The 18,670-nt window shown below is 45.2% G+C and overlaps 1 protein-coding gene across 1 annotated transcript in view; it reads right to left on the reverse strand.

Annotated features, from left to right (window-relative positions):
* abcc4 (ATP binding cassette subfamily C member 4 (PEL blood group)) overlaps positions 1-18,172 on the reverse strand; it is a 516,746-nt gene extending 498,574 nt beyond the window's left edge. The window contains exon 1 of the mRNA XM_085999895.1: positions 17,877-18,172. Within this exon, the coding sequence (XP_085856021.1) occupies positions 17,877-17,950 (74 nt within the window). The 5' untranslated portion in view covers positions 17,951-18,172. The remainder of the gene's footprint in view (positions 1-17,876) is intronic.
* Between the last annotated feature and the right edge of the window lie 498 nt (positions 18,173-18,670).

The following is an 18,670-nucleotide window of genomic DNA, read 5'->3' on the forward strand; positions in this document are numbered from 1 at the left end:
CCCCCTTTATTTAAAATCCAGACTGTAAGGTAAGCGTACTGTAGACTACTCCAAGAGTGACTCACTCAGTACATTCTTAGAAAACAGGGATTTTGCGTGCTGCACTCGCTTTGGTAGTTCTGTCCATTGTCCCTTCAACATGATACCAAAAAAAGAGGGTTGAAAGTAATTCTAAAATTCAGCTGGGCCTAGGTACAGCCAACCTAAAACATGAAATTTACCATTTAAAAATAGTATACTTGTTCTTTCCCAATGTTGTTCAAAATCACAAATTCCACTTTCTACTTCTAACAATTATTCTTACGAATTACACCAATTATAAATTGATCCTATCCTGCTAGCTGTTAACTAATAATGCATTTATCGTGCTGCACTGCCACCGACAGCACCTGTTAGGAGACATGGGCAAAGAAGGGTTAATCTGTATTTCAAAAGAATATCAAAGGTTGAACAACAGAAGCTTATGCATTTGGCTTCTCTACTGGAATGCTAAAGCTGGCCTCCTAAGACAATAAGCACCTGCATGCTCATTAAATCCCAGACTAATGAAAGAACCCAGACATGGTACGGTGCGGTACTGTGCGAGACTGAAATAAAGTGGGTCCAGCGACCTTAAATAATGAAGATAAGAGTTATGGGAAAGTGAAGGGAAATGGCATTATGAGATGAAATAATCTTTCCCATGTCAGTTAATAGTATAACTTTACCAATTGGTCTTTAAAGATTCACCCAGTTGTGTCGTTGAAGTAATCAGCTAAATTGTGTAATAATATTTTCAGCACGATGCGTTCTCGCTGAACAAAATATCTTTGTTTTAGTATCTTGCAGTCTAGAGAAGTAGTTGCAAGCCAAGCCTATAAGGACGTTTAGATTAGTGATTTGTAGTCAGGAAAGATATATAAACCAGAAAATGTTGACAGGAATTTCGATTTAAGCGCGAGGTGTACACTCGATTGACAATGGCCCGTATTTTCCAATCGCAGGCCTCCCGCGGGCGGAGGGCTGCGATCTGGAAAAATCTGCGCCCTTACCCAAGGGCTCCCGGGAGGCGCACACTTCCGCTCCTGGGCCTCACCAAACTGCAGGTGTGCAGGGCCCACGTAACCCAGAGGCGCAGGTAGTTCGCAGCATCCCTGGGATCACGTGGGCCATGGCGAGCCAATTAAAGAGGGGAATCTCCCTTCATACATTTGACAGGAAGACCTGTCAAATATATGAATGGAGATCACCCCCAAAACATAGTAAAACTTTAAATAATTTTTTTTTTTTAAATCACATTTTTTAAATGACTTGAAAGTACAATAAATTAACTATTTTAAACAAAACTTTAAATTTTTCAAAAAAATAATTAAAGTTTTTTACAGGGCTAAAAATAAACTTACCTTTTTTTAAAGTATTTTTGAATGATAAATCAGTGGAAATTTCTTTTTTTTTTTTTAAAACTTTTTTCAACTCTTATCTAGGTGCAAGAATTGTAAGGGTTTTCTGTGGGCGGAGGGTCTCCAGAAAGCGGAACTATCCGCCCGCAGAGGCCCTTTTCCAGGGCAGCCGGAGGATCTGTCAAGAGCATTCTGGACAGATTGGAAGTGCTGGTTTCCAGTGCATGCGTGGTGCATGCCTGAAACCGGCATTTCCAATGTCCCTACGGAGTGCGTACCCACCTGTAGGGATCGGAATATCCGGCCCATTGTTTCCCAAGCTAACCTACCTTGCCTTTTGCTGCATTGTCTTACCATGTTTGAATGAACTCACATAAAGCTAGCTAGCTAACACACCCCCAACTTCGGCATCAACATGGTAAGGTAAAGAAGGTGTTAAAGCCCACCAATGGCAGCAGTGACACAGCAGTAGCATAATCATCGACCTGCAAAAGGACATAGACAGGCTAAGTGAGTGGGCAGAAATTTGGCAGATGGAATATAATGTTGGAAAGTGTGAGGTTATGCACTTTGGCAGAAAAAAAATCACAAAGAGCAAGTTATTATCTAAATGGAGAGAAACTGCAAAGTACTACAGTACAAAGGGATCTGGGGGTCCTGGTGCATGAAATGCGGGTAATCAGGAAGGCCAATGGAATCTTGGCTTTTATTGCAAGGGGGATGGAGTATAAAAGCAGGGAAGTCTTACTTCAATTATACAGGGTACTGGTGAGGCCACACCTGGAATACTGCATACAGTTTTGGTTTCCATATTTAAGAAAAGATATACTTGCTCTCGAGGCAGTTCAGAGAAGGTTCACTCGGTTGATTCCGGAGATGAGGGGGTTGACTTATGAGGAAAGGTTGAGTAGGTTGGGCCTCTACTCATTGGAATTCAGAAGAATGAGAGGCGATCTTATCGAAACAAATAAGATTGTGAGGGGGCTTGATCGGGTGGATGTTTCCACTGATGGGTGAGACTAGAACTAGGGGGCATAATCTTAGAATAAGGGGCTGCCATTTCAAAACTGAGATGAGGAGAAACTTCTTCACTCAGAGGGTAGTAAATCTATGGGATTTGCTACCTCAGAGAGCTGTGGAAGCTGCGACATTAAATAAATTTAAAATGGAGATAGACAGTTTCCTAGCTGATAAGGGAATTAGGGGTTACGGGGAGCAGGCAGGGAAGTGGACATGAGTCTAGGTTCGGATCAGCCATGATCCTATTGAATAGCGGAGCAGGCCCGAGGGGCCGTATGGCGTACTCCTGCTCCTACTTCTTATGTTCTTATGTTATGTTCTCCAGTAAAGGAATTGGAGTCAGGACGTATAGGCATCGGAAAGCTTAGCCCATCCATACAGACCAGCGAGTCCTCAAAAACTTGACCAACGAGTCCTCAAATACTATGGAAGATGGGGCAGCAAGAAACAAAGCTGCAAATCATGACTTTCAAGACAATTGTGTAGGCCAAAGGATTATTTTTCTTAGTGTTAATCATATGGAATCCACCCTGTAATTTAAAAAGCAATGGAATGGCACCTGGATCCCAGGGTACAACGGAACTGTTTCTTCCTGAAGCAGTTACACAATACAGCAGAAGTGAATTGAAAGTACAACTGTGTTTTTTAAAAATACAGTAATTATCCGGCACCTATGGGACCAGGATGGTGCCGGTTGATGAAAAATTCTGGATAACAGATATCTACCACGGTGCTGCTTTTCCACTCACCATCACCACTAACTCGGCCACCGCGGGAGACTCGGACTCAGCAAAACGAGTGCTGGATGGATTCGGCAAGATTACCGGTTATTGAGGTATTTTTTGTATTGAGATATATCTATTTTGCCGGTTATTAAAGTATTCCAGATGATAAAGTGCCGTTTAAACAAGAGTTTACTGTAATTAAAGTCTTTATTAATTACTGTAGCAGACACCTTGCAGTGGAAATCCTAGGTACAATACACAGAACTATGTGCTCCATCGACAACTGAAGACATAACTAAGGTGTTGAGCAGCTACACATAAGGGAGTGCACAATCTTTTTACCAAGAATTGAATCAATCCTAGAACCATACAGCACAGAAGGGTGCCATTCAACCCATCATGCCTGTGCTGGCTCTATAAAAAGACTTATCCAATTAGTCCCACTGCCCTGCTCTTTCCCCATAGCCCTGCAAATTCTTCCTTTTCAAGTATACATCCAATAAACTATTCACCGAGTGGAATAAGAACAAGGCTTTCGGCATTAATTTTAACCCTCTGCTACTAAAGCAAAGATATATCCTGTTCAGCGAGAACACATTGTGCTGAAAATCTCTGACACAATTTAGCTGACTGCTTCAACACCACAACTGGGTGAATCTTTAAAGTCCTCAGACTGGATTTATTAAAAGAAAATCTCCGAAGCTGGCTGTCAACCAATCAGGGACCAAATTTTTATCAATATATAAACCCCAATTTTGATAGGCCTCCAGAGCCTATCAAAATTGGGGTTAATATATTACTAAAATTATCAATATATAATTGATAATTTAGGGAGAATAAAAATGGCTGACTGCGCTGGTGACCAACTTCACCTTCACTGTACGGTGTTGATTATAAATCATGTCCCACGCCAAATTTCACATTTTTCAGGTGAGCCCCTCTCCCAGCTAGGATTGGCAACTCCGATTGAACAGGTTTCATTACATGACCTTCCACCTCCACTGCCCTGCCCCCAGCATAGGCTCTTCGTAACCAGATTGAATGATTTTCAACAATCAAGCAGCCTTTATGCTCATTTCATTTATTTTTATATGCCCCTATGATTTTTCTCCAGGGTCGCTCGCAGCAGTATCTGGGACATTAATCTTTAATTTTTGGAGATTCTAGGACAATCCGGGATAGTTGCCAACCCTACTCCGAGCACTCACTTTGCCCATATCAATTGGTCTACTCAAACTGGTTTCTTAAAGCTGCTTTCTGTGGCAAAAGTTGTTACTTAATTGAGGGCCCTCAAAATCCTTGCCCTCTCCCGTGGCATCCCTCCGATCATTGTCTCAATCACCGATAACACTGTCTCTGACCACTTCCTTTTCTCCCTCACTACCACATCCACTTACCCCAGATGCTTCCATAAAATCTGGCGTGTGGGACTAAATTGGACAGCTCTTTCAAAGAGACAGCACAGGCACGATGGGTTGAATGGCCACCTTCTATGATGTACGATTCTATTATACCTCCTTCCAACTTCACTTCCGTCTCCATCCGTCCTGGAAAAAAACTATCCCCCCGTCACTTTCAAACTCCCATTTGCCTAGTTTGGCTTGGTGGGCTAAGGGAAGGGAGATATTTTTTTTTTTTTTTAAACCCCACAGTGCAGATAGAGGCCATTTCGGCCCATCGAGCCTGCACCGACACATATCCCACCCAATCTCCGTAACCCCTACACCAACACATATCCCACCCTATCCCCGTAACCCCACGTATTTAATCCCCCTAACACTAAGGGTCAATTTATCATAGCCAATCAACCTAACCCGCACATCTTTGGACTGTGGGAGGAAACCGGAGCACCCGGAGGAAACCCACGCAAACACGGGGAGAATGTGCAAACTCCACACAGACAGTCGCCCGAGGCCGGATTCGAACCCGGGTCCCTGGCGCTGTGAGGCAACAGTGCTAACCACTATGCCACCGTGCTGGCAGAGGCAGCTAAACAGATGGTCTCAATCTTAGTGACAAAGAAGTCCATGAGCTCCTTGCATTTGTTGTTGGAGGAGAGAGTGGAGGGGGCAGGGGCGAAGCATTTAAGAGACAACAACTTGCATTTATATAGCACCTTTAGTGTAGTAAAATGTCCCAAGATGCTTCACAGGAGCATTATGAAAAAAATGACACTGAGCCACATCAGGTGATATTCGGACAGATGACCAAAAGCTTGGTCAAAGACAGTTGGTAGTGGAGAAGAGAAGCCGGTGGTTATCTTTGCATTCCAGGACGATCCTGAGGAGAGCAGGGCCCAATAGTGCTTAATCTGGTGACAAACCTGCTGTGCACTCTCTGGAACTGCCTCCTTAAACACATGTCTTTTTCTCTCATCAGATTTAAAAACCATTTCAAACCCCATCTTTTTGACCAACCTTTTGATCATCTCTCCCTCCATCACTTGCATCTACCATAAGGGAAGCTGTGCTCTATAATCAGAACCTTGTCTTTATGCATACCATACAGCATACCAATAGAAACAGTGAATCATTTTTACTGTTTGTATGGACACTAGAACTAGGGTGAGCTATTCCCTGTAACACCTGGCCTCTCCAAAATCAGCAAAAAAAACCTGACAGATCACTTTACAGCCTTCCGGACTCAATATCGAGTTCAACAATTTCAGATCATAACCTCGGCCCCTATTACACTTTTATATATTTTTTATCCACACCTGTTCCTGGGACTAGGGACAGGGTCACTGGCAAGGCTTGGAAGCTAAGCAGAGCCAGGCCTGGTTAGTACCTGGTAGGGGTGACCATCAGGGAAGACCAGGTGCAGAAGGTCACGGAAGGAGCCCCGAGGAGGGGCGGTTGGTGAGAAGGTCACGGAAGGAGCCCCGAGGAGGGGCGGTTGGTGAGAAGGTCACGGAAGGAGCCCCGAGGAGGGGCAGTTGGTGAGAAGGTCACGGAAGGAGCCCCGAGGAGGGGCGGTTGGTGAGAAGGTCACGGAAGGAGCCACGGGAGGAGCAGCTGGTGAGCAGGCCCGGGCGGTGGGCTGAAGATTGTCGGACAGGAGGAATGGTGGAAATGGAATGGCGGCGCGCACCGACGCAGCAGCTTTGCTTCTCCCAGTCATGGGAGCTTGCAAGATCACATTTCGTTGTTCATGTACTTGTGCAATGACAATAAAGTTGAATTATTATTATTTTTGTGCCCTTCCCCCTTTTTTTCTCTCCCACATGGCAGCTGTCTCTCATTCTGCCAGCGCATTTCACTTCATCTAGAGCCGTCTTCTGTCTCTTTACTAGTCCTATCACCATCTCAATTCGTCTTGAATACCTCTTAATGTCTCTTCACTTCTCTTTTGTTCTTTCATCCCCATTTCCCAGCCCCCAAACTGGCCTTTAATCTGTTTCATTTCCTGTGTTTTTTCTCAGTCTTGACGAAGGGTTTCGACCTGAAACGTTGACTCTATTTCTCTCCACGGATGTTGCCTGGCCTGCTGAGTTTTTCCAGCATTTTCTGTTGTTATAACTGACAGACCATATGTATCAGGATGAAAACTAGTTTATGAAGAGACAGAAGTAACAAGTAAAATGGATCAGCAGAATACTTGTTTTCCCCACCATTACTTAAAACAATTCCAATACAGTACAATGAAATCTCTAATATCTCAAAGTTCTTTTAATTAACTTTGGACCATGAATATGTGATAATATATTTATAGGGGTCAAAACACTTACAGAGCACCCTCCCAGCTACTGGCACATGCAGAAAAACACCAAAGAGTAGGGACTTTTAACCTCTTATATCTCTGGTCTTCACTTTGCTAGGTTAGCATTACATAAAGGGATATACTAGACAATTACTCAAATCTATTTCATTTGTTGAAGTAAAAGACCCATCAATCGTCAGTTTTTTCTCCCACTGATTAAAAGGCAGCCGCTCTGATGCTAAACTCAAGCAATTCACCCACTTCCATGACAAATTAGAACTGCAAGCTTGAACAGGATGCCTGTTGAAATAGATGTTACAATGAAATGGCCCTTCAAAACCCTGGAACAATTATAGATGCAAATTACTTTAGAGGTCATTGTCTTCATTATTTCTAGCACCTTGGTGAACTTGGCAGCATGTAGGTGGACAAAGCAGCTGCCATTTGTCATGAAATAAAGACTAGTGACCCTGCTTAAACAAACTATTTTCTGTTCCAACTCCCAGTCATTCGAGATAAGTTATTTTCTTTTGGGAGCTGCAAACATTTGTGATCTGCCCCCACAAATGTTTTCCAAGACAGACAATGGAAGTCACTTTTAAGTTAGTTAAAATTCTGGAAAATTATCATTTAAAAAAAGTCTCATTATGTGCGCATTTACTCCGGAGCATCATGAAGTTATCAAGCAGACAATGATGATCAAATCTGCCTGGTTTTGCTTTGAGGAACTGAGAAGGTTTGAAAGAGCCAGTGTAAATTTCTCTCCAAAAACTCCAAGAACGATTCGCTCTCAGTTTGCTGTGTGCAGTGAGAAAGAAGTCCTATACAAAATGTCACAGTCAAAATTAGTGAAAAATCAAGACAACAATGAAGCCTGCATGTGATAAGCAGTAAATGATAACCTGGACATCATAACCAGTAAAAAAAAACACAAGAATCAGTCTTAAACAGATAAGAGTTGCCATGGCTAACAGAAATGGTAGATTAATCTCAGTGGGCTGAATGGCCTACTGCTGCCCCGATGTTTCCAAGTGACTAAATGTAAAACTGTTTATGCTGAGTTTGTAGTCTGCGATATTCACTTGGAAAATGTAGCATTCACTTTTCACCAGGAAACTATTTCATTTTAATTAAAAACTGAAAAACTCCAGGATTTGTTTTGAAAAGTAAAGATAAAGAACTCGATAGCGTAACATCATATCCCAGGCAGGATTATCTTTCCATGAAATTTCATCATTGTTTTCAATGAGAAGCAAGTACCAACATGAGATCCCTTCTCGACCAAATAGTTTGGTCTCCCATGAGTTACACGAACTAAAAATTCACAAATGCTTTTTACCTGTCTAAAGGATTAAGGAGTGGATGCATACTGGGGATCTTCCTCCAACTATGTTAAGAACATAAGAAATGGGAGCAGGACATATGGCCCCTCAAGCCTGCTCCGCCATTCAATAAGATCATGGCTGATCTTCGACCTCAACTCCACTTTACGCCTTATTCCAATATCTCTTGATTCCCTTAGTGCCCAAAAATGTATCGATCTCAGTCTTGAATATACTCAATGATTGAGCACCCATATCCCCCTGGGGTAGAGAATTCCAAAGATTCACAACCCTCTGAGTGAAGAAATTTCTTATCTCTGTCCTAAATGGCCAACTCCTTATCCTGAGACTATGCCCCCTAGTTCTAGACACTTGAGCCAGGGGAAAACAGACTCTCAGCAACTACCCTGTCAAGCCCTGTAAGAATTCTATGTTTCAATGAGATCACCTCTCATTCTTCTAAACTCCAGAGAGTATAGGCCCATTCTACTCAATCTCTTCTCATAGGACAGCCCTCCCATCCCAGGGATCAATCTAGTGAACCTTCTTTGCAACCCCTCTAAGGCAAGTATATCCTTCCTGAGGTAAAGAAACCTAAACTGTACACAGTACTCCAGGTGTGGTCTCACCAAAGCCCTATATAATTGCAGCAAGACTTCCTTACTCTTATACTCCAACCCTCTTGCAATAAAGGTCAACATACCATTTGCCTTCCTAATTGTTTGCTATATCTGCATGTTAACTTTCTGTGATTTGTGTACAAGGTGCTTTTCTATTCTTCCTACCAAAGTGGATATTTTCACATTTCCCCACATTATACTCCATCTGCCACCTCCTTGTCCAATTACTATCCTTTTGCAGCCTCTTTGTGTCCTCCTCACAGCTTACTTTCCTACCTAGCTTTGTATTAGCAGCAAACTTGGATACATTGCACGCATCTAAGTCATTGGCCCAGATTTTGCGGTCCACGGCGAAGTGATGGCACATGCTGCTGACCTCAAAGAAAGCGGCCCACAAAGATCTCGCAATCTCTGTGGCATCGATTTCACTGCTCCAAACGTTAATTTGAATCCGACGCCAAGTCTAGGGGATTTTTATCATAATGGAAAAATGTGACATTCCTCAAATATACAATTTTTCAGCAGCAGAACAGTTGTTCAGCAGTAATTATGACTCAGTATTGTTGTGTATGTACCTTTAAGAGAAGAACTGATTCTATACCGCAGTACCGGCAGTGACCACCCCTGTACATAAAGCCATAGCAGGCTTCTGTATTTCAGTCTTGAATTACTCTCTGTTCAGTAAATACCTGTTTTATTGTTCTCCTGCAGTCCGAGTATTATTGATACCCGGACACTACACTGGCGACGGGCAGGTTCGAACTCACCTGCAGTACTGCATCACCTCACGGGGATCTTTTCGCTGAAGAGAAGCTTCTTGGAGGTCGAAGTCAGAACGGCGGGCGTTGACGGCGGGCAACCGCCCAGGGATCCATCGGAGAGTTGCAGGGGAGGCTGTGGAGAGCTGGGCCTGGCTCCCCAGTCGAGGTGTTCCAGCAAGTCGTGCTGGTAGCAGGTAGTGTGTTGACCCTTCCGGACTGCGGCGGGCTCGGGTTCGATCGAGCGGCTCTGCAAAGGGGCCGTGCAGCGTCGTCGGGAGGAAGAGAAAGAGAGAGGGTGGAGCGCACAGGGCGCGGTCGGTGCTCAAGAACCGGGCAGCGTGGAGAGGATAGAACGAGGGGAAGGAAAAGTGATACGCGCCGAAGCCGCGGGTCGCCGCCATTACCCTGTAGAACGCTAGGAGCAGCGTGGCAGCAAGGGGAAAAAGGAAAAGCGCGGGAGGCGCCATTTTATTCCATTGGGGAAGAAGGAAAAGCGCGGGAGGCGCCATTTTATTCCATTGGGGAAGAAGGAAAAGCGCGGGAGGCGCCATTTTAAATCACTCAAGATGCCGAAGAGTGGCAGTACCACTGCTTTCGACAACGAGGTAGAAGACTGGACCACGTATGTGGAAAGAATTGAAGTGTACTGCGAGGCAAATGAGGTGGCCGATGGAAAGAAGGCGTCGGTATTATTAAATTGGATGGGCGCGAGAACGTATGGCCTATTGCGGAATTTAATTACCCCAGCTAAACCAATGGAGAAAAGTTTTGAAGAGATTGTTAATATCTTACAGGAACACCTAAACCCTACACCGCTGCTGATAGCAGAAAGATTCAAGTTCCATAAAAGAAACCAGCAGAAAGATGAGAGCAATGCTGACTATCTTACGGAACTACGCAAGTTATCGAAGCACTGCCAGTTCGGAGCAGGATTGGCAGACACCTTACGGGATAAGTTTGTCTGCGGGCTCCAGAGTGAAGGAACCCAGAAATGACTACTTTCGGAAAAGGACCTGACGCTAGAACAGGCTTTCAGCGTGGCAGTATCCTACGAAGCAGCAGCACGGGGAGCTGCGGAAATACAACAGAAACCACAGGAATACAGTGCTAACTAAATGGTGTATGGAGCAGAAAAGTGCTATCGCTGCAGCAGAACAACCCATGATCAGAAGGACTGCTGGTTTAAGGACAAAGTATGCAGGCAATGTGGGAAAATGGGACACATAGCAAGAGTCTGCAGGTCGGGAAAGAAAACCAACACTACAAGAACTACTAAGGAAAAGTACAAGAAAGTAAAGAAATTGACAGACAGTAGTTCGGAAGATCAGGAGAGTGATAAGGACTCCGGGAGCAGGAGACTAAGTTGTCTAAAGTTACACAACGTGATCGCAAAGGAGGATCACCGAACCATTTGGGTCACCCTCATGATAGCAGGGTCCCCAGTAAAGATGGAATTGGACACAGGATCAGCCCTAACTGTCATGAATCGACGAGACTATGAGCGGCTATTCTCACACATACCCTTGAAGGACACGTCCATTGTATTGAAGACATACACGGGGCAAAAAGTCTACCCCAGAGGAAAAATAAGGGTGCCAGTTGAATACAACAGCAAGGAAACACAGAAACTGTATCTATATATACTACCAGATGGAGGACTACCATTATTGGGACGTGAATGGATCCGAAAAATACAATTGGATTGGCATTCCATTCAGGCGCTAACTGTGACTGATAAAAAGGATGATGATGTCACACCTGGACGACTGTCAAAAATTCTAACTGACACGAAAGAGGTGTTCCAACAAGGACTTGGGACTCTAAAAGGAGTAACGGCAACGATAAAAAATCGAAGATAACGCAAACCCAAAATTACGCGATCCGCCCAGCCATTGAAGCAGAGCTGGAGAGTCTGGAGCGTTCGGGTGTGCTGTCCAAGGTGGATTGGAGCGAGCGGGCCACACCCATCACTCCTGTAATGAAGAAATCATTGAGCAGCACGCCTGGGGAACCGAAGAAGGTTCGCATCTGTGGGGACTTCAAGGTAACTGTGAACCCAGTCCTGCACACAGTACAATATCCACTTCCACGGATAGAAGATATTTTCGCCTCACTATCTGGAGGGAAACGCTTTACAAAGATTGATCTGGCCCAAGCATATCTACAAATGGAGGTAGAAGAAGCATCTAGGAAATACCTCACGATAAACACTCACAAAGGCCTTTACCAGTACAATCGACTGGTATTCGGGGTAGCATCAGCCCCGGCTATTTGGCAGAGGGCGATGGAACAAGTCCTGCAAGGGATCCCGGGGACCCAGTGTTATTTGGACGACATCCTGGTTACGGGCGAAAATGACAGTGAACACCTTGCCAACCTGGAGCAGGTGCTCACGAGATTACAGGAATATGGGCTACGAGCCAACCGCCCCAAATGCGAGTTCTTCAGGAGACAAATCTCGTATTGTGGCCACATGATTGATGAGGAAGGGTTGCCACATGATTGATGAGGAAGGGTTGCATCAGTCGCCGGACAAGATTGAGGCTGTAGTCAAGGCTCCAGCACCGGAAAATGTGTCACAACTGAGGTCGTTCCTCGGGTTGGTGAACTACTACCATAAGTTCTTGCCGAATTTATCTACAATTCTGCACCCACTGAACGCCCTGCTGCAAACTGGAGTAACATGGAAATGGAGTGATGAGTGTAAGCGTGCCTTTCAGAAATGTAAATGCCTAATCACTTCAAAAGAAGTATTGGCCCACTACAATCCAACACTACCGATTCGGTTAGCATGTGATGCGTCTCCCTACGGCATCGGAGCGGTGCTGTCACACAAATTCCTTGACGGTTCAGAGAGGCCAATAGCCTTTGCGTCACGCTCGTTAACCTCAGCCGAGCGTAACTACGCCCAGATTGACAGGGAGGCCCTCAGCCTGGTGTGGGGGGTGAAGAAGTTCAATCACTATCTGCACGGGCAGAAATTCACCCTACTGACTGATCATCAGCCCCTGGTCTCCATTTTTAACCCAAAGAAGGGCGTTCCGGTGATGACGGCGCAACGGCTGCAAAGATGGTCACTTTTTCTAGGGGCACATCAGTACGACATAGAGTACAAGGGTACGAAACAGCATGGAAACGCTGATGGGCTGTCGCGCCTACCGTTGCCTACGGTAGAGGAAGCACCTGCAGTGGACCCTGTTGAGATATTCCATGCGACCATAGTCGAATGTCTACCTGTTACAAACTCAAGTATAGAGAAGGAAACCCGAAATGACCCGACACTCTCTCAGGTCTATGATTTGACGGTGAAGGGATGGCCAGCACATGGCGACTCACTGTTGCCAGCATTCTCGCCAAGGAGAGAACAGCTGTCAGTGTGCCGGGGGACCTTGATGTGTGGATCCAGAGTGGTAATTCCACCCAAGTTGAGAGATAGAGTGCTCAATGAGCTTCATGAGGGTCATCTGGGAGGGGTAAAAATGAAGAGCCTAGCCAGGGTGTTTGTGTGGTGGCCAGGAATCGATAAAGAAATCGAGGATATGACCAAGAGATGCACAGGATGCCAGAAGGTCCAAAACGCTCCACCACAGGCCCTGCTACATCCATGGGAGTGGCCCTCATCTCCATGGCAACAGGTACACATTGATTTTGCTGGTCCATTTATGGACTCAATGTTCCTAATCGCTGTGGATGCCCATTCGAAATGGCCAGAGGTCATCAAAATGTCCTCCACCACCACGGAGAAAACTATTGCAGTCCTACGGACCATCTTCGCCAGGAATGGCTTGCCAGAACAGATTTGCTCCGACAATGGGCCACAGTTTGTGTCCGAGGATTTCCAGAGGTTTCTGAGGAATAATGGGGTGAAACATTACACATCTGCCCCATATCATCCAGCCACAAATGGATTGGCTGAGAGGTTTGTTCAGACCTTTGAAAAGGCAATAAAGGCAATGTATAATGACGACATACCACTACAACACAAGGTGGATAATTTCTTGTTTGCTTACCGGAATGCGACACATGCAGTCACCAACCAAGCTCCAGCCATAATGTTCTTCAATCGAAGGCTAAGATGTCGCCTGGATTTGCTCAAACCAAACATAAGACGAGATGTTGAGGATAAGCAATTCCAGCACATAAATGAGAAGCCAACCAGGAGCTTCAAGATAGGGCAACCAGTCTTGGCCCGCGACTACCGAACAGAAAAATGGCAGCCAGGAACGATATGCACACAGCAGGGACCACTAATGTACACAGTGGACGTTGGAGAGAGCATCGTGAGACGCCATGCTGATCAGATTCTAGAGTCACAGGAACAAGCCAAACCCATACCACGAGCAGGTGCACCTGGTAATCAACCCGAAGTACAGATTGCGTCTACCTCAGAAGCAGTGGTATTGGAAGCTGACGAATCAACCAATGACAATGAGCCAGAATCAACTCCGCCGCAAGAACAGGATACTCGAGAAAGGCGCTATCAGTCAGGATCAGGAAGCCTCCTCAAAGACTGAACTTATAAATGATTATTTCAGTTGATGTATATAGTACAGAGAAAATTGTAATTGTAATTAGTTATTATTTAGTTGTTAAATGAATGTTATGTACTGTTTATTATCTAAAAGGGGAGGAATTGTTGTGTATGTACCTTTAAGGGAATAACTGATTCTATACTGCAGTACCGGCAGTGACCACCCCTGTATATAAAGCCATAGCAGGCTTCTGTATTTCAGTCTTGAGTTCCCCTCTGTTCAGTAAATACCTGTTTTATTGTTCTCCTGCAGTCCGAGTATTATTGATACCCGGGCACTACAAGTATGCCTTTAAAAAACCCAGTTACACCTCCTTCAACAAGGCTTAACTTTTTCGGGTGTTTTTGAGAGCGATATTACAGCGTAAACTGGGCAGTTTGCGTCAGTTCAGTGATTTCAATTGATTGCCGGCTCCAGGGAGTTCAACAACACGTCCGGTGGAGGAGCAGGGGCTTCTGGATTGCCACGTTTAACTGCGCATGTGCGTACTCCAGAAGTTGCTGTCAGATTTACAGATTAATGACGGCGAACGCTGACAGCTTTGCTGTCATTACAACCGCGAAGTCCAGGCCATTGATATAGATTGTAAATAGCCGAGACCCAAGCACTGATCCTTGCTGCACCGCAATAGTTACAACCGTGCTGACTCTGCTTAATCATATTATGATTTTCTAAGTGCCCTATTACCACATCCCTAATAAGATTCTAGCAATTTCCCTACTGCTGATGTCAGACTAACAGGCCTATAGTTCCTTGTAAAATAACAACAGAAAATGCTGGAAATACTCAGCAGGCCAGGCAGCATCCGTGGAGAGAGAAACAGAGTTAACGTATCAGGTCTGGGACCCTTCATCAGAACTGGAAAAAGCTGGAAATGTAACAGATTTTAAGCAGGTGCAGAGACAGGGGGAGGGGGGAGGTTTAGGAGGGGAGGAAGGAATTGAAAGAACATGCTGTGAAAATGTTGCAAATGGGAATGGCAAAATCATACTGCATGAAAAATGTGAGCAGGGATTATTATCTGAAATTGTTGAACTCTATGTTGAGTCCGGCAGGCTGTAAAGTGCCTAATCGAAAGAGGAGGTGCTGTTCCTCGAGCTTGCATTGAGCTTCATTAGAACAATGTAATAGGCCGAGGACAGGGAGATCAGAGTGGGAGTGAAGTGGAGAATTAAAGTGACAGGCGACCGGAAGCTCAGGGTCACCCTTATGGACTGAACGGAGGTGTTCCGCAAAGCGGTCGCCCAATCTGCGTTTGGTCTCCCCAATGTAGAGGAGACCGCATCGTGAGCAGCGAATACAGTATATGAGTATTTCCAGCATTTTCTGTTATTTCAGATTTCAGCATCCGCAGTATTTTGCTATTACTATAGTTCGTTGTTTTCTGCCTCCCCTCCTTTCTTGAATATTGGGATTACATTTGCTACCTTCTAATCCACGAGGATCGTTCTCAAATCTAAGAAATTCTGGAAGATCAAAACCAATACATCCACTATATCTGCAGCCACCTCTTTTAAAACCCTAGGTTGTAGGCTATCAGGTCCAGAGAATGACAGTTTTTAGTCCCATTAATTTCTCCAGTACATTTTCTTCACTATTAATTACTTGAAAGTTCCTCACTCGCATTAGACCCTTGATTCCCAACTATACTGCTTTTTGTGTCTTCTACAGTGAAGATAGATACAAAATATTTGTTTAACATTTCCCTATTCCTCATTAGAATTTCTCCTGTCTTTGCCTCGAAGGGACCCACATTTAACATAGAAACATAGAAGATAGGAGCATGAGTAGGCCATTCGGCCCCTCGAGCCTGCTCCGTCATTCAATGCGATCATGGCTGATCATCCAAATTCAGTACCCTGTCCCTGCCTTCTCCCCATATCCCTTTAGCCTTAAGAAATATATCCAACTCCTTCTTGAATATATTTAATGAATTGGCCTCTACTGCCTTCTGTGGTAGAGAATTCCACAGGTTCACCACTCTCTGGGTGAAGAAATTCCTCCTCCTCTCTGTCCTAAATGGCCTACCCTTATGCTTAGACTGTGACCCCTGGTTTACTTTTGCTAATTAAAGTATTTTTGAAGTGTAGTCACTGTTGTGACATAGGGAAGGTTAATCCCCAATGGAACAGGCATGAGCTACAAGAAAAAGTCAGGGATTGATAAGCTACAGCTTTTCAGTTCCAAAAAGAAGTGGCTCAGAGGTATACGACGTATTTAATGTGATAAAGAAAATAAACATGGAACAATATTTTCATATACATAAGGCAGCAGGACAAGAAGCACAGGCTCGGGGTTGTGGAGGACAAATTTAGGACAGACATCAGAAAGTACTTCTTCACACATCCTGATGAACAACATGCTGTGGCTGTGGCCAGGACACTGGACTCAATAGGAGATAGCTAAAAGTTGTTATATTGAGAACACAGCAAGTTTGGTATTCTGGAAGGTGAGCTTCAAATGAGCCAAAGGATATTCTTCATCCAAACCTGCTTACCAATTTGGCATGTGGCACTGTAATACTTTAAGCTACAGAGTCACTTTTAAATTCATGGTTTCACTCCTCTGCTGATAGTGCAGGGCAGTAAAGTAAAAAATGGCAGCAACCAACATCGACTGCCCTGCTTCCCCCCATACTGTAACTGAAGAATTTTGATTGTCATTTACCAGCAACATGCTCATATTATTAGGGAGACAGAAAGCAGACAACTATAAACCAGTTAGCCTGAGGAGGGAAGAAAGCAGAAGTGTTAAGAGTCACAGTACAGAAGGTCATTCAGCCTATTGTGTCTGTATCTACTCTTTGGTAGAGCTATCCAATTCATCCCACTCCTCTACTCTTTCCAGATAGCCCTGCAAGTTTTTTTTTTCCAGGTATATATCCAAATCTCTTTTGAAAGTTACTACTGAATCTGCTACCACCACCTTTTCAGGCTGTGCATTCCAGATCAAAACTCACCCTTTGGTTCTTTTGCCAATAATCTTTTATCTGCATCCTCTGGCCTCAACCCTTCTGCCACTGGAAATAGTTTCTCTTTATTTACTATCTCAAAACCCTTCATAATTTTAAACACTTATAATAAATTTCCCCTTAATCTTCTCTGCTTTAAAGGAGAACAATCCCAGCTTCTCTAGTCTCTCCAGTTGGGTCAATTGTACTGGGGTAGCATTTTGTTTTGCAGTTACTAATTCACAAGTCTTAACCTAACGTTAGAAGTTTAAAAATATAGGTTTAATTTGACAGCTTTCGAAATTCACACTGTACATAGCGACAAACATGAACTGGCATCTGTTCATTCGGTTCCTATGATGCAACAGAGATTAGTAAGAGGAAGAAAGACCAAACAAAAAGAAAATAGAAAGAAAGGGAGCCTGTTCGTATCTGGCACACGTGTGTCTTGTAGAAGCCATCGAAACAGAGGCGTTCTGGGAAAGCCGTTCTCCTTCAGGTCGACCTGTGCTCCGAGTCACAATCGCCAACTAACTGACTCTTCGCAACCACCGATCCTTTTCAGAGTGTTAGTAACAGACTGAGGATGCACACAAGAGCGCCGTACATAAACCTGCCCGGTACACGGAAGAGTAGGACTAGTGGAAACTGGTTAATACTTTGTAAATCTACAAAGAGTTGATCTCGGGCCTGTCACTTAAAACCAAGGTACGCTACAAGGAACTGCAGCATTTACACAATCGCGCCTCTGAGCAACTCGTGAGCTCGCTTCTCACGGGGGGAAATATTCTGAGCAACTATACCGTAAATAAGAGGCAAATAGTTCACCACTAATCACGAATTAGTGTTGGCGAAAGCTCGCACTTACCAGAAAAACACGTTGGAGAATATATTTGCCGTTGCCATAGGATTTGGCTGATCTTCTCTGTGAAGAGGCTCCATGTTATTGTGGTGTACAGTGCTGCCTGAGCGGCTCTCACCCACCCTGCCTCCTCCTCCTGTCTCTGCTCCCTCTTTCCCTGGGATTTAGAGTGCTGCCGAAACAGCTCTCGCCCTGCCGCGCGCTCTCTCTCTCCTCCCCCTCTCTCTCTCTCTCTCTTCTCCTCCTCCCCTCTCTCCCCTCCCTTCCTCCCCTCTCTCCCCTCCCTTCCTCCCCTCTCTCCCCTCCCTTCCTCCCCTCTCTCCCCTCCCTTCCTCCCCTCTCTCTCCTCCCTTCTCCCCTCTCTCTCCTTCTCCTCCTCCCCTCTCTCTCTCTCTCTCTCTCTTCTCCTCCTCCCCTCTCTCTCTCTCTCTCTCTCTCTCCTCCTCCTCCCCTCTCTCTCTCTCTCTCTCTCCTCCTCCCCTCTCTCTCTCTCTCTCTCTCTCCTCCCCTCTCTCTCTCCTCCTCCCCTCTCTCTCTCTCTCTCTCTCTCCCTCTCCACCTCCCCCCTCTCTCTCTCCCCCTCCCCCCTCTCTTCCTCCCCCTCTCTCTCCTCCCCCCCTCTCTCTCCTCCCCCCCTCTCTCTCCTCCCCCTCTCTCTCCTCCCCCCTCTCTCTCCTCCCCCTCTCTCTCCTCCCCTCCCCCTCTCTCTCCTCCCCCCTCCCCCTCTCTCTCCTCCCCCTCCCCCCTCTCTCTCCTCCCCCCCTCCCCCCTCCCCCCCTCTCTCTCTCCCCCCCCTCCCC

The sequence above is a fragment of the Somniosus microcephalus genome, chromosome 10, assembly GCF_052327205.1.
Source record: "Somniosus microcephalus isolate GS21.2 chromosome 10, FLI_Smic_1.0, whole genome shotgun sequence".
NCBI lineage: Eukaryota > Metazoa > Chordata > Chondrichthyes > Squaliformes > Somniosidae > Somniosus > Somniosus microcephalus.